Below are 23,336 nucleotides of genomic sequence, written 5' to 3'. Positions count from 1 at the left end.
GGGGTCCCCAGGGAGGGGCCCAGGGCAGCAGGACCCAGTGGCCTCTCAGGGACAGAGGCAGCCCCCACCAGCCGCCTGCCCGCCTTTCAGGGACCTGGTGGGGACCCACGCCGTCCTCCCTCTGGGCAGTGGCCCCACCACCAGCCCCGGGTTCTGACGCCTGACGTCACCGTCACCGGAAGGACTGGGAGAGAAGCCACCCCCCTGAGTTACGACCCAACCGGCAGCAGCCGAGTCAACCTACCCACCATCAGATTTCCTGCCTGCTGGTCGGTCTCTGCCCTGCCAGCCATATATCCAAACCCAACCCCCACGGGGCTTCATTTTAACTAATAGGACACTTAGTTTAATGAGGAGAGTTTGCATAAGAGGAACCTGCTAATTAAATTTTAAACCTTGTCATTCTGAAGATTAGCCAGAGCTCCGATGGAAACATTTGTCAGGGAGAGAGGAGCCGCTGCCCCCTCCCCAAGGAAAGGCTTGTTGGGGGTCTTGGCTGTAAACTACAGAAGGGTTTCTGGCTGAGGGAGCTGAGAAGGAATCTTCTGGAAGACCAGGAGATTCGCAGCACCAGGCCCTCTAAGGCGGCCCCCAGGATGGGCCTGGCTATGGGGGGCGGGGGGGCTGGCATTCTCCCAGGGAAGCAGTCTGGGGGCTCCCGCCAAACCCCGCCCCAGGGTGCCAGGGCCCTGGGGCGGGGCGGCTGTGGACACGGCGGCCTCAGGTTCCAGGAAGAGTGAGTACCACATGAGATACCAGCACACGGTGGGGCTCGAGGGGCGCTGTCCTTTCCGCCATCCCTCTCTAGGCCTTGCCAGCTGTCGTGGGGGGGGGGTGGGGGGGACAGGAGGCCCCCGCGGCTTAGAGCTGGTGGCGGCTGACCACCCGCCTCCTGTCCTCCAGGGAGGCCGAGGGGAGCCTCTCCAGAGTGCAGACTCCGCCCGCCCCGTCTGCGGCCGGCATTCTGCCAGCAGAGAAAAAAGTGGGGGAGGGGGGCACGTGAAAAGGGCGTGTTCGCCGGGTCACCCTGGAACATCACGGGTCTCGACCCCTGCCCTTCCTGGAGTTCAAACAAAGCTGGTGGTCGGGGCGGGCTGGCCCTCGGGACAATGGTCAGGGGTCTCCGGGAGAGCTTTAGGCTGGGGGACAGGACGGAGCCACTCTGTAGACGACCACCAGGCCGGCGGCCGGTGCGTCTGGGGGCTGGAGATGCCCTCTCTGCTCAGCCACCGGGTCAGACCTCCCTGGACACGGGCCCTTTCCCGGGGAGGGGGCACTGAGTCCCAGGCCAGCTGTGCTTATCGGGGGAGGGTCCCTCTGCCGCCAGGGCCGCCCCCCTGCACTGCCCACTGGGCCCAGGGCGGCGTGGACTCTGCACGTCCCACTACGGCGGGGCCTCCCCGCCACCCAGCAGTGGGACACCCCCCACGGGCACCGCTGGGTTTCCTTCTCTCCCCACCCCGCGGGTGACAGACCCACGTGGTCAAATCGGCTGTGCCGCGGCGTGTGGCCCGCGCCCTCTGCGCTCGGGGGCCGTTTCTGGCACCTCACAAGGCCGACGTCAGCGGCCACGTCCCACACCCCACGCCCACGCGGCCCCGCGTCTTCCTGTGTCCGTGGCTGTCCCTGTTCTGGGCATTTCCTATAACGTGGATCATACAACACGTGGCCTTCTGTGTCCGGCTTCTTTCAGCCGCAGGATGTTTCAAGGTCCGTGGGCCCGTGGCGCGCGTGGGCGCGCTGCTGTCTTCCCGGCTGGTGCTACGCCACGGCTGCCACGACAAGCACGGGCCCCCTTTCCTGTCGGTTTATCGCCTGATGGCCGTCGGGCTGTGTCCACACTCGGGCTGCTGTGCTGCCATGAACATTCGTATTCGGGTGTCTGTTTGGGTTCCTGTTCTCAGCCCCTCGGGGGAGTGGAACCGCCAGGTGTCTGAGGAGACGGGGGGCTGCTGTCCCCATGGTCTGCGGCCCCAGGTCCCCGGCAGCAGCACGCCAGTCCCCGGTCCCTCCGTGTCCTTGCCAGGACTTGCTGCTGTCCGCTTTGCCCTGCTTTGTAGCTGTCCCGTGGGGCCCCGGTGGCTTCTCACACTGCGGTTCTGACTCGATTTCCCTCGAGGCCCCTGGTGCGTGCCTCCTCCTGTGCTGTTGACTAGATCACCCCGTCACAGACGAGGAGCCACCTCTCGGCCCACAGCTGACAGGCCGTGGATGTGGGGGACAGGATGATGGTGGTCTCAGGTTTGGGACCCCTCAGGGACAGGGGACCCCTCAGGGACGGGGAGCCCTTAAGGATGGGGGACTCTTCAGGGACAAGAGGCCTTGGGGGACAGGGGACCCTCAGGGGCAGGGGACCCTTCAGAGAGAGGGGAGCCCTCTGCAACAGCGTCTCCTCTGGATTGGGGTCTTTCCAGACCAATCACCTTGAGTGCATGACCTCCCCCAGCAATCTCGCGCCCTGCCTCCGTCTCACTCACTGTTGGGGTCGACACGGGCTGGAGGGGGGCAGAGGGACATGAGACACTCCTGCGGTGGCCTGGGGCCCCCACGCCGGCACCTGGCTCAGAGGACACCTCCACCTGGGCGCTCCGATCGGAAGTGCGGAGGAGCCTGTGCACACAACCCCCCTTCCCTCACAGCCACCAAGACCTACAGGTTACGGAGGAAGGTCCCAGGGCAGCCCTCCCATCACCCCTCTCGGAGCAGCTCTGATGGGACACAGTCAGGGCAGCGGGCCAGGGGCTTTTTGACCCCCTGTGGCAACCCAACAAGGTTCCCCGACCCAGACCCCCCGCGGCTCAGAGCCCTGTCCTCCCAGAGCGGGGGTTGCGTGCTCACGGTCACAGAGCCCCGAGTCTTGGGGATGCCGCGGGTCTGGCCGGGCTGTTTCCTCTGCGTGGGATTTGCCCTCCACACCTGAGAAGGTGGTTTAGGCGCTCGCCGTCCCCACCTCTGCCCAGCCCTTCATCCGAGCCCGTAGCCTGTTCCCCTCGCAGTGACCCGAGAAGCCAGGGCGTGATCCTGTTGTGTGCGGGCTCCGAAAGGTTGAGCCAGTGCCCGAGGTCACACAGCTTGGGAGGAGCCTGGGCCAGTTCACCCTGACCCTGGGCTCTGGTGCCTGGCTCTGCAAGACCCCTAAGGACAGACGTGAGGGGCTCGGCAGGGAGCCGGGGGCACCCCCCCGCCCCCCCCCCCCCCCGCCTTCTCCAGGACCTGGCTCAGCCCCAGCTCCCCACGCAGGTGTCAGCGGGTGGCCCTCCACGGCGGCTCCCCTGGACGGTTTCTCAGGAGCGCATGGAACCGAGGGTTTGAGGGCTGTGCGTGCCCCTGGGGGCCTGTGGCCACCCCTCCAGGGGCGAGCCCCACGGCCACACCCACGGGCTCACGCACGCCCATCGCACGCCCATCGCACACCCGCGTCCCTGACTCTGGGGCCTGCAGAACCCGAAGTTTTCCCTCAGGTTTGGCCTCGGGCCCCACACACGCTCCGCCCGCGTGACAGCAGCTTCTCAGCGCCCCGTCTATTTTTGAATGCCAAGAGGGGGCTCCGCCGGTCAGGAGGGAATATCTTTATGGTAAAAAATGAGCCATGTTGCTTCAGCTCCAAGAGGGGTGGGTTCTGCCACGTCGCCCAGGCAGACTGATGAAAATCCTGCTTCATGAAGCCGTGGCTCCCCCATTAATTAGGGGGAGGGGGCCCTCCGCACGGCCGCACACCTCGCCCACGGCCAAAAGCTTGTCAACATTTTCCACGAAGAATGAAAATGTGAATACCTTTCAGATTATTCAATGTCACCAAGGTATGGAGAAAGGTCGCAGTGCTGGGTGTCATTTATCTCGTTGCGGATTTAAAGAGCTTTTTTCTATTAAATTTCTTAAAATTAATGTTTTATGTTGCTCAGAGTAATTTGAACAATTATGGGCTTAAAGAATTGATCATTACAGCCCCTGGGATTTAGCGTTCCAGACTGATTCCTTTGAAAACCCACTGATTTATAGCCTTGCTACTCAAGCAGGCAAGTCCCCAGGGTGTGGACCCCAACCCCCTCCTGTCCACATCTGGGGGGGCCGGTCCCCCAACAAGCCGGCCAGTCCTGCGGGGGGGTGGGGTGGCGAGGAGGGAGGTGAAGCAGGGAGGGGAGGGGGTCTCAGGGAGGGAGATGTCCCTGCTTTGGGAATCATCCTTTGAGGTTCCCCCCCCCCCACCCCGTGCAAATTTTATACTTAAGAGAAGACCCTTTATGTGTCGGCTGATGTTATCATTTACACTATTCAGGTATTCACGCTTGATAATGTAATACATGGCTGGGTTCAGAAGTTAACAGGGGCGCCTGGGTGGTTCAGTCGGTTGAGCCTCGGACTCTGATCTCAGCTCAGGTCTTGACCTCAGGGTTGTGAGTTCAAGCCCCGAGCTGGGCTCAGCGCTGTGCGTGGGGCCTGCTTCAAAAAGGAAAAAAGAAAAAAATAGTTAACGACCCTGCCCTTCCCCACAAAAAGCTTCGCGAGCCCAAGGGGGCCCCGGATCCGCGACAGGACGCCCCCACCCCAGCGTCTGCCAGCCGGGCGGCTGCCCTCCTCCTCACCAGCAACGCGGGTCGTCCTGGGCAGGGTCCCCCTGGGCACCCCTCCCGCCGCCGCGCCAGCCCCGGGCCGCCCACACCCACCCGGCTAATGGGCTTTGTGGTCCCGGGACGTGGGAGCTGTGGTTCTGCCCAGCTGGCGCTCTGCTCGGATGGGGATACCGAGGACGGGGAGGCTCCGCGGGGCCGGGGCGGCTGTGGGTCTGATGGCCGAGCACATCTGCCAGGTGCCTGGGTACATCTCGCGTGTCCCCTCCGACACCCGCCAGGGTCTCCGCGCTCGGGCTGGGCGGCCCCGGGGGTCTCGGGGCGGGGGGGGGGGGGGGGGAAGGCCGCCCGCCCCCAGCTCCGCGGCACTGACTTGGCTCCGGGATTATCGACGCGCCGCCAGCTGGAGCGCGCTCGGCAGCAACTGCCAACAGGCGGAGGGCCCCGCGGGGACACTTAGCACTTTATTAACCTGTCAGCGCCTAAAAGGTCCCGGGCGGCCTGGGGGAGGGGCTCGAGCAGGAGAGGGGGCGACTTGAGGATTTACGCCCGCCCCCTGGGGGCCACCAGGTCAGACAGCGCCGGCTCCTGCGCCACCGGGGCCCCCAGATCCCGACTCCGACCAGGCTTCTTTCTTCCCCGGGGGCTCCCTTTCCCCTCCGGGACCCCGCCCACCACCCCCTGGGTGGCCCTGACCTTTGAGCACCATCCTGCCCGGCTAACCCAGAACCGCTCACACTTCTGGGTGCCACGCCTTTGCTCCCGGTAGGTGCCTCCGACCGTCCTGCCCTAGCCTGGCTCTTCCCTGCCCCACGCCCCCCACGGAATGGTTTCGGGGCCCCTGCGTCCTGCCCCGAATCTTCTCCTGATGCCTCCCCGTTCCCTGTCCGGGGGGCTGCCCTGTGGGGGCACGTGAGCCTGCAGCTGCCGGGACCTTCCTCCCAGGAAGGCAGCTCCTCCTTCCCAGCGCCAACCCCTCTTCCCTGCACTGGATGCTCATCCGCCCCCCCTCCCCCGACCGCCCCGGTGCCCCAAATGCAGTGGAGGCCCACAGGGCCGGGTCGTGCCCTCCGGTGGCCCACCTGCCGGGCGAGGGGAGGCCCCAAGCGCACAGACCCTCTCCTTACATCTCCCTTGGAGGGGCTGCCACCTCGGTCTCCACCTCGCAGGAGGGCTCAGAGGGGGCGGCTCACTTCCCCAGCATCACACAGCAAGTCACAGATGGCGAGGAGTGGAGTCCAAGTTGGCAAGACCCCCACGGCCACGTGCCGTGAACCTCCTGACCAGCTGACTCCACACCGTCCTCACTGCCGGTGCTGCTCCAGCTGTGAACACATTCCCGGGCCGCCCCAGCCCCTGTCTCTCCCAGGGACCGGGCCCCAGCAGCCCCTTCCCCATTTCTCCCACGTCTCCTTCCGGTGCTCAGAAGTTTGGCCAAGATCCAGGGACAGAGGGGCCCAATGGTGCCACCCCTGAGGAGGAGCTGCGGCTACTCCAACCGGCCTCCCCGTTTCCGGAGAACTGCCCCCTCTGCCCCACGCACCCCTAGCCCCACTCAACACACGGACCCTCTAGACCATAACCGACAAATTTATTGAAGTCTTGGAAAGAGCTGATGGTCAAAGAGTACATAAAAACACGGGACGTCCACAGAACCAACAGGTAGCTTGGGATGCACGTTTGTGGGGATAGCTGGGCCTCACCCGCGGCCGGCCTGTGAGTCTGGGGCGGGCGGCTACACGCTGTCGCTGTCCGGGGGGCGGAGGAGGCGCCCGATTCTCAGGCAGTTAGAGCGGCTCCCAGAGGGAGAGCCGCAGGCTGTTTGGCAACGGAAATCGGTGGGCTGGGCGTGGCCTGGACGCTGAGGGCCTGGGGGCGGCTGTGACAGGGAGGGAGGTCCCCACGGCCTTAAAGGTTGTTCGTGGAGAAGGGCGCCCGGGAGTGGCATCTCTTCGGAGGGGCGGTGGAGTCAAGAACAGAAACATCCAGAGCCAGCAGCCCCAGGGAAGAGGGGAGAGGAGGCTCCGGGGAAGGTGGGGGCTGGGGTCAGGGAGGCTCCTGGAGGGACCAGGAAGGACACAGGCGTGGTCCCCCCCTCGGCCACCGCCTGCCTGGAGAGAGGAGACCGACCCATCTCCGACCTCACGCGGGGCTACACAGCTCAGGCAGATGGAGCTTGGGAAATAAAAGCACGGTTCATACTATTTTCTTGATTTTAGAAAGAGAAGCCTCTTCCCGCCTGAGGACGGTGTGGAGCGAGGCCCGGAGTGAAGGCCCAGACTGGGCGGGTGATGGTTCGGCTCTAGAAACAGCAAGCGTCCAGTTAATTGGTCCATAAAGGGAGGAATCTGCTTACAAAACAAGGCTCGCTGGGCGGGCCGGCCCCCGTGTCCAGGGAGGGGGACGCCCTCCGCGCCCGAGGGAGGGGCTGCGGGGTGTGGCCCTCTCTCGAGGCCCTCATCCTGTCCCCCACTGCTGCCAGTGGCACCTGCATCCCGCGGAGGTCCAGGGCTTCGGGAAAGGAGGGCCGTGCGGCTCCAGGCCACCCAGCCAGGGGTGGGGGGTGGGGCGGCACCGCAGCCCTCACCCCTCATGGCCGGCGCTCGGGGGAGCCGGGGGCCTCGGTCAGAACTGAGCGTGGTCCACCTCGTCCAGCCAGGAGGCAGGGCTGGCAGGGAAGTCGGGGTAGCCCCCGCTGCTCCCCGTGGACAGGTCAGAGCTGGGTCCGTTTCCTGCCAGCACCCTCATAGGCGGGGGCCCACCTGGGGCCCCTGCGGGCACCAGGCCCAAGCCGGCATCTGGGTAAACTAAGCTGGAGAGAAGGGGTTGGGGGCCAGGGAGGCTCTGCAAGGCAGCTGGGGACGGGGGGACACCGTAAGGGCTGCCGGGCCGCAGCTCGCGGTACTGCTCCGGGCCGGCCAGGCCTCCGTGCTCCAGCGGGAAGCTGCCCGGGGCTCCCGCGGGCCTGCCCAGGGCTGGGGTGGGCTCCCCCAGGCTGCTGTAGAGGCCGCTGGCAGGGCCCATCTCGGCCATGGACGGCTCATCTGCAACGGAAGTGGATTGTGCAGCTCAGGGCCCGCCCTCCTCCCCCTCCTGCCCTCAGTGCCCCTCCCCCAGCAGTGGCCGGCCGCCTCTTCTGCACTTAGAACTCCTGCTGCCCTCGGCCCCCCCGGGCTTGTGCAGCTCAATCCCACCCAGCATCTGAGGAACGGTGGGACCCCCTGGGGGGAGCAAAACCAGCCAAAACCCAGAGCTGCAGGACAGTCCCCGAGACGGCTTTGGGAAAGGTAGCACAGAGTCCACTAATCCCATTTTGCAGACAGCTCAACTGAGGCTCAGAGAGGCAGCGTGACTCATTGCCCAAGGTCACAGTGCAGCCAAAGAGAATCTCTTGCAGAAACTGTCTGAGGACGGGCACCAAGGGGTAAGAAAGAGGTCTCCCTGGCACCGAGACTGAGACAGTCAGACCCCACAGAGGAGGGTGGGCTCCCCGCCCTCTCCAAACAGCCAAGACTTTTCATCACTTACCCCAGAACCGTGCTGCCCACTTTCCTAAAACACTCATTGCAAGGGCCAGGAACCAGAGGGTTGGCCTGGACCCTTTCCCCATGAGAAAGCCTGCTGCGGGACACGTGGCCCACGGGGGCTGTCCACCCCCAGGGGAGCAGCTGAGCAGCGCCCCAGGGGCCAAACCCCACGGCTGGGGGACGGTGGGGGCCAGGGTCCATCAACGGTCCCCTAGCAAGAAGTTCAGTTTGCGGGCTCCGGGCGCCCCATGGGCCCAGGTGCCGTGGGACTCCCGGGCTGCGGCTCCCGGGGATGCGGGGGCTCCGGCGCCGCGCCGTTACCGGTGAAGGAGACGTCGGCGTCGCTGTCCTGCCCCTCCTCCTGGACGCTGTCCTTGTCGGACTTGGAGCCGCCGCGGGCGCGCTTCACGTTGCGGAAGTACTGGCCCCAGCGCTGCCGGCCGGCGTCCTTCTTGAGTCGCTTTTCCTTGGCGCGGCGGTTCTGGAACCACACCTGCGGGGCGGGGGCGGGGCGGGGGTGACGAGCGGCCGGGCGGCGGGGAGCGGAGGGGGTGGGGCGCGGCCGGGCGCGGGGCGCTGACCTGCACGACGCGCATGTCCAGGCCGGTCTCGGACGAGAGCTGCTCGCGCACGTGGCGCGCGGGCTTGGGCGACGTGTTGTAGGCGCTCTTCAGCGTCTCCAGCTGCTTGGCCGTGATGGTCGTGCGCGGCCGCTTGGCCGTGGCCTCCGCCTCTGCACCGCGAGGGCTGGGGTGAGGCCGGGCGCCTCGGCCGCCCGACGCACCCCACCCCGCACCCCCGGCCCCGCCCGGGCGCGGGGACCCCGGGGAAGACGCGGCTGGCGCGCGTCTGGGCCCGCGCGGAGGGGCGGCTGCGCCGCGACCTGGGCGGCCAGGAGGAACGCGCGGCCCCCGCCGGCCCGCGCCTCCCGCCTCCCGCCTCCCCTCCTCCCGGTTGCTCTTTGTTCCGAGGCTGTGGGTAAGGCCGGATCCTCGCGGTCAAGGGTTCGGGGCGATAACTCAGACCAGGGGTGATAATCCACCCAAGCCAGACCAGCCTCCCTGCGCCCGCGAGTGAGGAGGCCGCTGAGACCCCGGCCGCTCTGCGAACTGTCCCCACCCGGCTCCAGCCCCAGTCCCCACCCCAGGCCTGCAGGGAAGGCGCTTAAGTTCGCGTCCCCGAGCGAGCGCGCTTCGGCGGGCGCTGGACGCGGGGATCCCTCCGCGCCCCGACCCGACGGGCGCCAGCCTCTTTTTGCAGACGGGGACAGGAGGGTGGGTGGACCCGCCCACTGACCGCGCTGCTTGGCCGTCTCGTAATCCGCCTTGCACACGAGCCGGCTGTCTTCCATGAGGTAGAACTCGTCGCCCGTGGCCAGCTGCCGCTTGCACACGACGCAGGCGAAGCAGTGCAGGTGGTACACGAAATCCTGGGCGCGGCGCACCACCTGCGTGGGCGGGATGCCCAGCTGGCACGCGGCGCACTTGGTCCCGAACCGCCTGCGGGACGCACAGGGCGCGGCTCAGCGCGGCGTTTGGCGGCTCCTTCGCCCGGAGCGGGTTGGAGAGCGGCGAGCGGGGCGCCGCGCTGGCGGTTCAGGAGGGAGGCTCACCCCGGCCCTGCCCCTAAATCACCGGCCCGGCAGCCTCGGCGGAGCCGCACAGAATACCCAGAAGGGACCCAGGGACCCTGGTCAGGAAGCTGGATCCGTGGGCCAGGTCCCTTAGACCCCCGAGGCTTGTGCCTGGAAAGCACCCCCTCCCGAGCATTAAGGACAAAAACAAGACCAGCGTTAAGAGGGAGTAAATCCAATCAAGTTCTGCAAACCCGGGTTATCTTTTGAACGACTGTTCCCATGATTTACAAAATTAATTACCTAGGAAAAATCAGGCGCCGGCCTCGCAGGCCGGGGCTGCGGTGGAGCTGCCCCAACCCCTGCCCCTGCCCCCTCCCCACATGGGTGGCGGGAGGGGCTGGCCCGGCGGGAGCAGACTTCCCCCCCCCCGCCCTCCCCGCCGGGGCTCGGCCGCACTCACTTGAAGAAGTCGTCTTTGCAGTAGACGCTCTCTCCGCGGCTGAAGCAGCGCTCGGCCAGGGGCGCGTGGCAGTCGCTGCACCTCAGACACTTGCTGTGCCAGTGGCGGTCCAGCGCCTTGAGGATGAAGCGGTCCAGGATGTGCTGGTCACAGCCGGCACACAGCGGGATCTCTGCAGGGCGAGGAGCCGCCACGGTCAGGGGTGCCGCCCGGAGAGGGAGCATGGAAGTCACCTTCCCGCTCCAGCCTCCGGGGCCGGCCGGGGCTGCCAAGGGACACCCCCTTCCCCGCAACCCCTCTTCCCCAGCTGGCACGAGTGGCTGCTTGGCCTGCCAAGCGTAGCGAGCGCCCGGCACCGAAGTCCAGAGCCGGGCCCACGGTTAAAATTGGGGGAAACTGAAAATGGTTTAGAAGCGTGCCCTTGAGCAGGAAGGGGCCCAGGCCGCCCCGTTAGGCCAGACACCGTGGATTGCAAAGTGTTCCCAGTTAGCACGAAGGGCGCACGAGGAGCTCAAATGGAAATCCCGCCCTAGGGGCTCTCTCCGCACCGGGAGGCAAGGCATGGTCGTGGGGCGCCCACCACCCAACCCCCATCATTATTTTGCACAATTAAATATCATTGCAGCTGGAGATTGCTTGTTTAAGCGCGGCCACCCAGCGCCGTGGCCCTGTCTGCAGGCACCAACGTAAACACACTGGTGTCCTTGTCATCTTTGGGAACCCTGGGGGGTACTTATGCATGGGCTGGACAAATGCATCCTGGTCACCAGACTCAATCGCCGGTGCCTGACAAGAGTTGCTGGGACACTTGGTCCTGCTGCCCCGGGACTGCAGGCCTCTGGGGGAGCCAGGCTGGGGAAACTCTGGAGTGGCCTGCGGGAGCCACTGGCCCATAAGGGGCTTTGCAGGGTGCCCGTGGGCTGAGTGTCCCTGTTGATTCAGAAAAGGTCTTCCGAAGAGGAGAGCCAGCGGCAGGACTGGAACCAGTGCAGACACCATGCCCACCTCGCGGTGCCCTCCTGGCCAGCCGCCGGCCCCTCCCGCTCCAGGCCGGCCGGTAGTGCGTGGGGGACCAGAGAAGGGCCTCCCTCCTGAAAGAACCGGATCGACCTCCGTCCGCAGCGACGGGAGACTCCAAACGGACGCGATCCCGCGTCGGGCCAAACCGCGGCCCCAGGTGCAGGAGCGCGGGCATCCGCCGCGCGTCCCGGGCCCCCCTCGCGGGCCGCCAGGGCAGCCGGCCTACAGCTGGTGGCAGGTCGGGTCCGCGCCGCGCGGATTCAGCACCGCGGCCCGGACAGCGCCCGGCCGAGCTCGCCCCCCCCCCCCCCGCCCCCCTCCAGCCCGGCCCCGCGTCCTGCAAAAGCCGCTCCCGCCGCGCGCCCCTCGCGCTCCCCGCCAAGCCTTGCGACCCCGGCCTTACGCTGCATGGCGGCTCCAGCCTCGGCGGGGTCTCCTACCCTCAGCACCCGCGGGGCCCAGCGGAGCCTCGGCCCCGCCGCCCGCTCCCGACCAGCTCTCCTGAGCGATCGCGTTCGGAGCCCGCCTCCCCTCCCTCTCTCTCCCTCCGCCCTCCCACCCCTTCCTCCCAGCCCCTGCGGCCAACCCCTCCCAGGAACCCTCGGAAAAATAAATAAATAAATAAGTAGGGGACGGATGAGCCTCCCCCCCACCCCCCCCCAGCCTGGATGTAACCTGTTTCCCACCTGCTCCGTCCCTGCCACTCCCCGCCGGCCCAGGCCCGCCTCCGTCTCCTTCCCGTGGTCTCCCGGGTCGGAGAACGTTTGCCGATGGCCCTCCTCTGGAAGCAATGCACAGGGGAGCGCGGGGCAAGGCTGGTGCCACCGGGAAGCTGGACCGGGAAGCTGGGTCTTTCCTGTAGACGGGTCCTGAGAACCGTCTGGAGCCGGCCAGTCAGCAGGTGCGTATGGGTGCAGACAAGATCCCCGCCAGGAGCGACCTGCCAGTGGGCTCCAGCTCTACCCCCTGGCCCCTGCCTCTGCCTCTCTTTCTCCCGCCCCCCCCCCCCCCGAAAGTGTGGACGGTCTGGGTGGGGTCGGCCCTCTCGGGGATCCTCTTGCCCCGTGGTCATTGAGCTGCGCGGTTCTATCCACCTACTCTCCTGATAAGGGAGAGGGTTTGCTAAATCGGTCCTGGGACCCCACGGACTCTCCGGCCTGAGCAGTGCGGCGCTGCGACCACGCAGCCGACAACACAGCTCCAGGGGCCCCGACGCTAACTCGCTGCTGGGGCCCTTGCACCCGTGCCCTCCCCGGTCCCCTGTCTGCAGCCACCTCCGTGGCCAGGCCCGGAAAGGAGCGAGGACCCCCGGCTGTCCCCGGGGCGGCCGCTCAGCCTGGGCACCCACCTCGGCGCAGGTCCTCTCTCCGCGCCAGCAGCGCCAGGAGCAGGTCGCCGCCCGCCGACTCGCGGCCAGGGCCCAGCTCCCCGCGCGCCTCCATGGGACCCGTCTCCTGGCGCCGCTGCTCTCCCGCCCCGAACTTTCCCGGGGCCCGGCGAGGCCACGGCTTCGGTGGCCCCAGGCTGGTGTCCGAGCTGTTCCCCGCGCTGCTGGGCGCCGCGCCCGCGGGCCGCCCTGGGGCCCGGAGCCTCAGGCCGCGCGGAGGGCGGAGCGGCCGGGGGGCGGGGCCGCGACGCGGGGCGGGGCGGGGCCGGGGTGGGGGGTGGTTCGCTGAGACGCGCCCCAGCCGTCCGCCGGCTCTGCGCGCCTTTGCGCGGGGACTCCGGGTGCCCGGGCGCCCCCCGAGTGCCCGGCCCGAAGGCGGGGACAGTCACGGGAGGAGCCAGGCCAGGGCTGCCCGCGGGCGCTTGCCCGGGTCCCGCAGCTAACCTGCCCGGAGCCGCGGGCTGAGGCCTGGGCTCCGGCGTGCACGCTCGCGGGTAGGCTCGGGGTCCGGGGAGGGCGGTCCCGGAAGGAGCCGAGTCCTACAGCCGCTTGAGAGACGGGGCTGGGAGGCTTGGTGACAACGTCTGGTCGGCGAGAACGCGACCCGAGACCCAGCGAGGACGAGTGTGGCGCCAAAAGGCTCTCAGCCAAGCCACCAGGAGCCAGACAGGACCTCAGACCTCCCCGCTCTGACCAGCTTCTGAGCCCCACCCTGAGAACCGCCACCAGAATGGGCGCAGAGAAGAAGGGCGATTCCCGGCAGGTACACCCGGTGTCCTCGGCCTGGACACGCGGCCAAGACTCAGGTCAGGAAGGACAGAGCTGGGAAAGTCGGGGTCCGCCCTCACTTTCCTCCTCACCCACAGCGCCCCAGCTTGCCCAGAATGCAGGTCCCACACTTAGGTTTCCAATATCCTGCCCCCGGTGCAATAATTGAGACACAGCAGTGTGGGGCCATTGCGGGCTGGGGCTGGTGAGGGCAGGCACCCCAGGCAGTGCTGGGGAGCAGCGGGGTTTATGCCAGCCTTCAGGTCCCTGCACCCGGGACTGGCAGTGGGCAGTCCTACGCTCCTTCTCCTGGCCTCCAGTTGCCGGGTCTGTGCGCTTCAACAAGGGGACCAGCCTGGAAGGATGTGGGCAGGACACAGCGCCTCCCAGATAGATCCCAGGAGACCCGAAGTCTCACGGTTTTGAGCGAAGGCTCATATGACACTTGTTACCCAGAGGACAGGGCAAGGGTGCACCCGCTGGGGAGCCGAGTGGGTGCTGGGTGTGCTGGGGTGTCGCCTGTTGAGTGTCAGCTGCTTGCGGAGGCCTGCCTAGAGGGACCGAGTGTGGTTCGAGGGCGGAAGGGGCAAGCAGACAGCGGGTCCGGGAGGTGGCGGCCCCACACGCTCAGCATCTGGCCAGCCAGCCGGCAATGCCTCCATTATTTCACAGCGTCCATGGCAATCTAGTGGCCCTTAGGGAGGGTGGTTCAGGCGGGAGATCCAGCCCAAGGGTCCCAGTTCTGCACTGTTGGGCGGTTAGGAGGTCTGTGTGGGACAGCTGAGGGGCGTGGAGTCTGGAGGAAATTGGCGCCCCTCACTCTGCCCTATCCCTTCCGCCCCAGCAGCGCCTGCAGGGCCCCTTCTGTTCTCTGCTGTCCTGGGCCCCTTCCTCCCCGCTGTCCCTCCGCCTGACTCTGCCACCCTTGCCGTTTCTCCCCTTGTGGGTGCTCTTGCTCGGGCTGGAGGCCAAGGGGCTCACGGGGGTCCTTACCCCGAGTCCCACCGAAGGTGCAGACGGCAGCGGCCCCGGGGGCCCCGGGCCGATCTCTGTCTCTACCCAGCTCGGTTTCCAGCAGCATGGCGACCACCAGGCCGAAGATGAGGCCCGAGTGGCCCCGGGCAGCCCTCCTCCCTCCTCCTCTGCCACCCCGGGGGAGGGCTCGGAGCTCCCCAAGGTCCCGGGAGCCTCGGAACGGCGAGCCTGTGGTGCGCGGTGTGGCCAGGCGGGAGACTCTGGGCCCGGGCGCTGTCCGCGGTGCTGAAGGAGGCGCGCGGCTGCCCACCTCCCCAGGCCCCCTGTCCCCCACCCCTCCCCACGTCCTCTAACTCCGCCCACCACCCTCTTCCCCCAGCCCTCCTCCCCACCATCCCACCTCCCTAGGTCCTCTGTCCTTGCACCAACTTCCCCCTGCCCTGCCCATTTCCCTACCTCCCCAGGCCCTTGTCCCCCACCCCCTACCCCCACTCTGCCTGCCTTTCCCCCGCCCCTCCTCCTCACTTCCCCACCTCCCTAGGTCTCTGGTCTCTCCACCAGCTCCCCCACCCTCCCCCAGATTCCTCCTTACCCACTTCCTCTCCTCAGGCTCCAGGCCACACCCCCACCGCCCCCCCTCCCCCCAGGGCCCCCAGTCCCTCAGCCAGGCTTATCCCCTCCCCAAGGCCCCTCCCTTTGCCGCTGCAGGCAGCTTGTCCTGCCGGCTCTGCCCTGAGCTCCCGGCCAGCCCAGAGGCTTGGGGATTTGAAGTGAGTGGGCGGTCCACCCTGCCCTGCGTGGCAGAGTCCAGGACTCGGCAGGTGGCCCCTCCAGCCCCACTGGCCTCCAGCCCAGGCCCCCATGAGTCCCTGGCTCCAGGTGTGGCTCAGCAATTAGCTGTTGCTGCTGGCCTGAGGAACCTGTTGCATTCACAACCTCTTGCCCAGATCTCCTGCTGGCAGGCCCCCCACCCCACGCCCCCAGGACAGCTGAGGGGGAGCACCCGGAGAGACCCCAACAGACACTCCTCAGGACTCCAGGGCTGTAAAGGGGTCACCAGATGGGGGATCTACACGAACACCAGCACCACACAGGCCGGGTCAGTGCCCTGCCCAGCTGGCACCACCAGGGGCTGCCTGTGCCAGGGAGGGGGTTACCTACCAGCTTCCACAGGGCCTGGCTGGGAAGGCGAATCTGAAGCAACCGCAGCCAGCAGGTCTCTGGGAAGCCACATGGGACTGGGGACCCCCCCAGCCCCCAGCAAAAAAAAAAGGCAGAGGCAGGAGAAGAAACCAAAACAGTTCAGGCTCTGAGGCAACAAACAGGTGCCTGGGGGCTCCCTTCTCCCAGGGCTCCTCAGAGGCTCCCTTAACCGGGGCGCCCCTGGTGCCCTAAGTCCTGCAATTCACATGTGTCTCAGCTGTTGCCCCATCTCAGTCCATCTGCCTGCCGTGTGACTTGAACCAAAACCGCTGTCCCGCGGGCGGCTCCCAGCTAGATCAACCCCGGGAAGAGAATCCGTAATTCATCGTCCGGTTTTCGCCTTGCACCTCAGCGTCTGGTTCAGTACAAGAGGCTCTGGAATTTCAGATGTCCGGTCCACAAACTCCGGAAGGGAAGGAGGGCTCCCTTCTGCACCCCAACTCCTATCACTGTTCCAGGGAGCTCACAGTTTCAAAAGAATTACAATCTTCTCAAATGTCAGATTTATTTATTTAAAAAATGTGCACAGTATAGTTCACTTAAATACAAAACGTTCACTTTCCTTGCAGGTAAGAAATTCCAGACATTTCCATGTCAATTAGCTTCTTTTTAATCAAAATCCCTCCATTAAAAATAAATACCCATTTAAATTACCGAACTAGTCAATTCATTAGTCTCAATACTTACAACTTTAGAAAACAGACCTTAAACCTTGCCTAAACGTAGTGCCCGGTTCTGAGCAGGCCACATGAGGCGCCCGCGGGACACGCGTCCGGGGCCGTCTCGGCAAACCACCTCTCCCGGACGGACTGCCCGCGGACTACTGGAAGCCTGGCCCCTCAGGGAGCCTCAGACTTGTCCGTCAAACGGTGGTGACCTCGACTGCGATGTTGTGAGGGACCCTAGAGCCAGTCTTGCCTTTCCGACGGGTTTCGTGGCGCTTCTGGCAGTGGTCGCGTCCTGCCACCTGGTGCCGGTTCACACCACGTGAGGAAACTCACTCGGGGCAGGAAAAAGCATCTGACGTGAACCAAAAGGCAGTTTAGTTAACGGTGCTAAGTGTTTCCCTTCGGATTCTGTGTGTAAATCTGCCTGATTTTTTAAATGAAAGGAAACAATACAGGGTCCTCCGGAACCCAAGCACACGACCACGTACGAAACACACAGGCTTCTGGGGGTTAAAAAAGTGTCAAACAGAAAGAAAGCTCTGATGGCCGCCCAGGGAGGGCCCAGCTCCACCGGCCTCGAGGCCGTGGCCGTGAGAGCCCACCGCCCCCAGCCTGCGGCGCCCGAACAGGTACAGGCCGGTGGCCAACTGTGGTCAGTAAACACAGAGCACACACTAGGCAGAGTGGGAAAGACTAGAACCTCACGGACACGAGAGCACAGACACATCTGAGTTTGTGGGACAGACCGACAGTCACAAAGGATCTCGACGAGAACGGCACAGTCCGTTCTGTCCGCTGATGTCTTCAGAGGCAAACTTACCTCTAAATCACTTGGGTTTGACGAATAATGTGCTAAAATCATCAAACGGTAAAAAAGTCAATCACCAAAACCTGGGGCACCGGGGCCCTGTACCAGGACCCTTCATAAAACAGCTTCAGGGGGATGAAATTTGGCCTTAAAGATGCTGAGGACAGGACAGGCCACCCCCGGGGGGCCACCGGGCGTCACCGTCTCGCCGGGCCCTCGGGTCCTACCCTCTCAGGTCACTGGCAGATCCTGCAGGCGCCTCCCCATGTGACACAGAGGGTGAGGGGCTCGTTCCCCTGCAGACTCCCCTCCGGAGGAGTGTGTCCCCCGCGCCCCCTCCCCGGGGGCTCCGCCCTTGGCGCCATGGGACGGGCCGTTTGCTGTCCTGCCACCAGATTAACACAGGCCCTGCCTCTGCCACCATCCTGTCCCCAGCCTCCGCTCCACGCGGCCTGGGGGGGTGTTTCTTGCAATGCAGCAACACCGCGAACCCTCCTCTTCCCTTCCCCCTTTCTCCAGACTCTGCATCTGCAGCAAAAGGTGCCTGCAGAGCACGAGGGTGACGAAGAAGTCGTCCCTTTGGCTGTGAGCGGCTTCAGCAGAAACAACCAAGCAGCTGAAAAGCGCAGACACAAGCGAATCTCCGAGGACCCGACTGGCTTCGAGAGGCGGCCGGGGGTGGGGTGCGCTGGCGGCCGAGCTCCCTCTCTGCTCCGGCCGCGGCTGGTGGCAAGACACTGCCCGGTGGCCTCCCGGTGCAGGGAAGGGCTTGGCTGTGCTCCAAACCCCAAGCCAGGGTGCAGAACGCGACGTGCGTCTAGAAACCCAGGGTGAAGGCAGGCGGGAAGAATTCTGTCCGTTTGGCCTGGACGCCCACTCGTGTTTTCAGATCTAGAAGGGTAAAAATACAGATGTCTTTCTGCGGTCGGATCTGTAGAGGCGTCCAGGGAGGACCCCCGGACAGCAGTCAGCCCCACAAACAGCGGCTCGTCCTCGGCAGGAAAACCACTCGTTAAACGAGGACTTGGGGCCATCTGATATGAAACCAGGTCTGATGTGTTTATAAAATCCCTGATCGTCATCGTTAAAGCTGCAGGGGCGCGGTGGGGCTGTTTCTCAAGGCGCTTCTGTGGTCCCGCTCGGTTCTACACGGACGGGCGGTGATGCCTGACCTTCCATCGCTTGGAGCGCACCCGGAAGAAGAAGTACATCATCATCAGAAACAGGGACGAGGCCACGTACAGCACGACGCAGAGGCTCATGTCCAGGCTGGAGAAGCCCATCCCGAGGAAGGGCACGACCGCCTCTGCCTCCCTGCGGCCCTCAGCCCAGCTCACGCTCTGGGGTCTCCCGTCCAGGCCGAGCTGTGACCCCTCGGACAGGCGGGGTCTGGGAGGCAGCACGCTGGGTGGACGGGCACTCTCGGCACGCTGGTCCCCCCGAGGCTTCTCTGGGGAAGCGAGGCCCCTCTCGCGCTCCCCGCCCCCGTCGCTGGCGTCTCCCTGGTCCTCGGCGTACGTGTCCACGAGGTTGCCGCTGCCGTAGTGCTGCTTCAGAAACAGGAGCACCTGACCCTCGTTCCAGCTGTGCAGGCCCTTAACTTCCTCGTGGCAGGCTGGGCAGAGGTCCGGGCTGGGCCACGGAACCTTTGGAAACTTGGGGTCCTCACTCAGATGGCCTAGGAGGGGAAAGAGAGTGACAGTCGAGGTGCCTCCTGATGACCTGACCCGTGCCCTGACCGGGCCCGTGCCCCGCGAACCCTTCCCCCGTCCCCCACGTCCACCGTGACCTCCCATCACTCCTGCACGGGCGCCTGGCCCCCCCGGTACCCACGATGGTGGGAAGGCTCCACGCCTGGCCAGGCCTGCCCCTGCCTGCAGCTGCTCTGTCCCCCGAGACCCCCACGTGATCTGGTGCGTGTCCCATCCGCACCCGTCGCCTGCCCCGGATGCCGGCGGTGCAGACGACTCCAAGGCACTTCAGGCGTGTCAGCCCCCGCCCCCCCCCGGCCCTCCCCAAACCCCAAGAGGATCTCCGAAAACGACTCTGGGCATGAGGCCCGCCTGAGACAGGGAAACCTTGCTGCCTGTGTGCAGAAAACCTGGCAGAGCCTGCTCCCGGTTCTGCTCCAGACGCGACACCAGTGGGGCGAGCCCTTCCCCTCCACACGTGCAAACGTGCGGTCACCAAACGGAACCACGCGGCAGGCTTTACCTACACGCGCCCTCTGGCCGGCACGGGCTCCACACGGTAAATAAACGTGAACCCGCCCCGCGTGCCGACGCCTAGGCGGTGCCCGGACGCGAGTCAGCACCACACGTGCGCGCGAGGCCGCGGGTCGGTCGGCCGGCCCCGGGCCTCTGCCCGACAGACACGAGGACCACACGGGCCGGGAGCACAGCAAGTGTGGCACACGGCGCCCTCGGCTCCCGGACTCCCCCGCCCTGCGGCCCTGTCGGTGCTTCTGCAAGTAAACGTGGACGAAATGCCTCCATCTGACGGGTCTGAAGCCACGGAGACCCTCTCCTCTGCCCACAGGTACGGGCGGGAGGGCGTGCGGACCACAGGGGGCCAGCCGCCCTGCTGGGGACCGACACACACTCACGTTACAGACACGGGGAGGTCCGGGCAGGTCTTGGGGCCTCCAGGGAGCCCAGGTCCCAATCCGGAGGCCGGAGGTGGGACCGGCGAGCATGGGGGGGGGGGGGGTGGGCGGTGGCTACAGAACCCAGGAGGAACGCGATGACTCAGGGGGCGTGCAGGGCTCCTGGAGCAGGGTGGGCCTGACACGCAGAGGCGTGGGGGCTCTGAACCCGGGCCGCGGGGGGCACGCCTTGCCCTGCACCACGGGCAAACCCTGGCAAACACAGAGGCGCTGTGGCCGCACGACCAGAGCCACAGCGGTCAGCTCTGAGCGCAAAGAAAAACCAATTTTCTTTAGTGCTTTAGTTATAATATGTTTTATAATGCGGTGGATTAACCAAAAACCAATAGTTTAGTGGAATTTTCTCTTCATCTCTATTAAGATTTATTTGTCAGTGGAATTATTTTCAAGCCTAATTTTCATCTGCCACTGATTTGGGAACAGTTTGAATTACTCAACTCTGAGAAAATACATGCACCCTACTTGGTCTTGGAACAAAACTGCTTCGAGGGGTTTGCTCCCAGTCTGAGAGCAGATTGTAACCGCACAAAAACCGTTTACTGACAAGTGATCACGATCCACGACTGCCAGCACCAAACGTCCTCGGGGGCCTGGCGGTGACCCCAGGGGGAGGCGGCGCGTCCGTTTCCATGCAGCCCAGGAGCCCCAGAAGGGGGAGAACCGTCTGGAAAGCCAAGGACGCTGGCAGCCTGGAGGGGCGGGGTCACCCTTGGCAATCCCCGGGGCAGCCAGCATGATGGCAGAGGTCAGGTGTCATTAGTACGTGTGCGGCAGGACGCGCGCTCTGGGGGGCCTGTGCGCACAGCCACACTCACACCAGCCACCCCGCTGTGGCTTCTGCTCACCTGCCAGGCGGTTGTTGACGAAGTTATGTTTCTTCCAAAGCCAGAGGATCGCCTGGTCTGCGGTTCTGACGGAATCCATGGACTCTTTCGCCATCTCCTCAAAGTGCTCGGCACACTCCTTACAGCCGAAGAAGGTGCGAACGTACCTCCTGATGCTCTGCAGCACTGCCTGTGGGTCCCCCTCGAAACCTGCAGCGAGAGAGGGGACACACACCGGCAGCCCTGTGGGGTGCGTCCCAGGGTTTCCACTGGAACCCCGGGCTCGGGCGGGCAGGGAGCCTGAGCCCAGACGCCTTCCGAGCCAGAAGGAGCGGCCCTGTGCCCGGGGCGGGGGGGGTGGGGAGGGGGCTGCCCCGAACACGCAGGACGCGCCCCGGCACCCAGGAAAACGAGCCAGACCTTCCGGGGGCCGCGGGCTGGCTGAGCCTGCCGGCGAGGGGCGCCCCGGCATTGCCCTAAAGACGTTCCGGGAACAACACGCTCGCTCCAGGAAACAACCGCCCACCCCCCCCCCCCCCCCCGACAGCACAAGGAAACAGCCGCACCTCACTGAAATGAGGACCCCTCACGTCGGCAAGAGGGGGGCGGGCATGAGGCTGGCGCCCACGGTTCCCTTCAGACAACTAATACGGGGATTGAGCCAACAAACAAGACTGAGATTAGAACAGATTAAACGTTGGCATTAAAAGAAATGCAGCAAAATAATTGAAAAAAAAAAAAAAAAAAAAAGACGCGCTTCTGAGACCGAATCCGTCTTAATCAACAGCAGCCCCTCGCGGCTCACGTGAGCCCTTCCTTCGCTGCTAGTTGTGGTTCTGGGTGGGAGGGCCCGGCCTCGGCCCAGGTCCCCACATCTGTCGTCAGCCTCGCCGGCCTCACCGAGAGAAGGCCCCCACTGAGCGCACGCCACTTTCTCCTCCGCTCGGCGTGTCCCCGAGGGCGGCGGGTGGCGTGCAGGGTGGGACGGTGGGCACGCGGGGAGGACCCCCGATGGCCGCCTCATCTGCCCGCCTCTCCCCAGCTGCCAGCTGCCGCCCATCACTGGGTAATCCTCCTTCCCTCTCCCCGCCGAACTGCTGTGTGGCCGGCCACCCTAATCTTCAGAGTGGACGAGGACCATAAACCCTACCTGTGGGGGATTAGAGAGCGCGGCGGCTTTTTAGTCGATGGGCTTTAAACAGGCACGAAGGAGAGGAAAAACCTTCCAAGACCTAATCCAGCGGGGTCCATCTGACCCAGTTCTTTGCGTGTGACATGAGGCCCGCTCCTCGGGTACGGCCTGTTTGTGCCCCGGAGATCTTTCTGACCACGTGCGCTGTCGCTTGGCCGCCGTTCCGCCGCGGCACTGGGGCCAGTGCCGGGAGCCCCCGCGTAGCCCCCTGGACGGCCCGTCAGCAGGCGCGCTCCCCACCTCCCCCAGCAAGGTCCAAGGTCACCGCGAGGAGAGCCAGGGTGGCAGGGGTTCGCAAAGACCGCACACGACCCCCGCAACCTGACTTTGCCGCCTCCCTGGTGCCGGGCGGACTCCCCCCCCACCCCCTCCGTGGATCTGGGCGGGACAACAGGATGCGACAGAAGCGATGCCCTGTGCCGGCTCGCCCGGGCCCCGAGGTCCTTCCTGAGCGGGGCCCACGCTGCCGAGCCACAGGATCCCAAGCAAACAAAAGGGTGTTTCTTCCAAGCCCCAGCGTTTGCTTTAGGTTGTCCCGCAGCAAAAGAGAACCAGAAGTCTACGGCCTTATTGGAAAGAGTGTCGGGCGTGTGAGTCATAGCCTTTGCTCGATACAAACAGCGAAGCCGCCTCACTGAACCAACGGCTAGAGAGAGGGCAGGCCATCGACCCCATGGCCGCCAGCGGCCCGCTTCGCAGGGGAAGGGCACACGCAGCCCGGCCCAAGGTGGATAAAACAGCCCAGCCCAGTTTTCGGTGTCTTGTGCAGGGCACAAAACACGACCATGCTTTCCTGATAATCAAAGTTATTCAAGCCAAGTCAGTCTTTTGTGGTTTCTAACCTCTTGTGCAGGCGGCCTCAGGGCGGCGTCACAGCCCCCCACCCCCAGGCAGGCTGGGCTGGCGCCTCACCGCCCACCCAGGGAACACAGACGGGAAGGACACCACGCCGAGGAGGGCGCCCTCTCCCCCTGGCCGGCCCACGAGGCCAGCTGCCACACGGTGAGGAACAAGCGAGGCCCCGGACCGGCCACCACCCCTCCAGCGAGCTGGGGAAGGGTCCCTTCCGAGTGGAGACTTCAGGTGAGACCCCAGCCTGAGCCGACACTGGGCCCACAGGCCAGGGAGAGGACCCCGGCCAAACCACATCTGAGCTCCTGACCCACAGACGCTCTGAGATGAAACTAAGCTGCTAAGCAGCAGGGTTGTTACCCAGCAAGAGACAACAAACACACGTCTCCAAATAGGCTTCGCTGACGCTCCTACTCTTCGAAGCAAAAATGAGGGGTTTGCCCTGCAGAGGAATTCCTGGCCAGCGTGCTCTCGCTGGTCTCCGGGGCACCGAGCACCCACCCGGGGACTGGGCAGAAGGTGTGGAGAGAAGCTCCCCAACCCCTCTCTGGAGCAGGGGACCCCCGGGCAGCCCCGGTGACGTGTGGCCTTGCATACAGCCTCTCACGATGCCAGGCAGGCACCGGCACGGGGACGGCTTACCTGTGCCATCCAGCGCTTCTGGATGGGCCCCAGCTTGGACGGTCAAAGTGTGGAACAGTTTCCAGAGGGCACACGTGTAACCCCTGAACTCTGGTCGGCTTCCTTGACATCCAACCCACTTTATGTGATTAATGAGGAATATTCCAGAAATCTGGGGGGGGGGGGGGGAGGCGGGTAGAATAAGAGATAATTGAAAAGTTA

The 23,336-nt window shown here is 65.2% G+C and overlaps 2 protein-coding genes across 3 annotated transcripts in view; both read right to left on the bottom strand.

Moving 5' to 3' along the window:
* Positions 1 to 6,140: 6,140 nt before the first annotated feature.
* On the bottom strand, positions 6,141 to 14,500 carry LHX3 (LIM homeobox 3). Of its 2 annotated transcripts, none has more exons than XM_043565612.1 (6): positions 14,300 to 14,500; positions 10,132 to 10,303; positions 9,392 to 9,594; positions 8,677 to 8,828; positions 8,417 to 8,588; positions 6,141 to 7,612 (listed from the first exon to the last, which is right to left on the bottom strand). In XM_043565612.1, exons 1-6 carry the CDS (start codon positions 14,385 to 14,387, stop codon positions 7,194 to 7,196), a joined length of 1,206 nt encoding a protein of 401 aa, XP_043421547.1. In that variant the 5' UTR covers positions 14,388 to 14,500; the 3' UTR covers positions 6,141 to 7,193. The 2 variants fall into 2 exon arrangements, with proteins under 2 accessions (XP_043421547.1, XP_043421546.1); XM_043565611.1 differs by lacking the exon at positions 14,300 to 14,500 and adding an exon at positions 12,500 to 12,735.
* A 1,475-nt stretch (positions 14,501 to 15,975) lies between these two features.
* Positions 15,976 to 23,336, bottom strand: part of QSOX2 (quiescin sulfhydryl oxidase 2) — a 30,125-nt gene continuing 22,764 nt past the window's right edge. Inside the window, 3 exon segments of the mRNA XM_043566945.1 lie at positions 15,976 to 18,638; positions 20,471 to 20,659; positions 23,136 to 23,286. Coding sequence (XP_043422880.1) covers positions 18,106 to 18,638; positions 20,471 to 20,659; positions 23,136 to 23,286 — 873 coding nt within the window. The 3' untranslated portion in view covers positions 15,976 to 18,105.

The sequence above is a fragment of the Prionailurus bengalensis genome, chromosome D4, assembly GCF_016509475.1.
Source record: "Prionailurus bengalensis isolate Pbe53 chromosome D4, Fcat_Pben_1.1_paternal_pri, whole genome shotgun sequence".
NCBI lineage: Eukaryota > Metazoa > Chordata > Mammalia > Carnivora > Felidae > Prionailurus > Prionailurus bengalensis.
This window is presented reverse-complemented; position numbering and strand designations above follow the sequence as displayed.

What these genes read in the sequence shown, in the direction of transcription:
- LHX3 (XM_043565611.1), bottom strand. Translation starts at nt 12,593, where the DNA reads ATGGAGGCGCGCGGGGAGCTGGGCCCTGGCCGCGAGTCGGCGGGCGGC. An exon ending in CGAGACGGCCAAGCAGCGCG is followed by an intron (nt 8,829 to 9,391) that starts GTCAGTGGGCGG and finishes CTCGCGGTGCAG; the next exon opens with AGGCGGAGGCCACGGCCAAG. An exon ending in CGCCGACGTCTCCTTCACCG is followed by an intron (nt 7,613 to 8,416) that starts GTAACGGCGCGG and finishes CTTCCGTTGCAG; the next exon opens with ATGAGCCGTCCATGGCCGAG.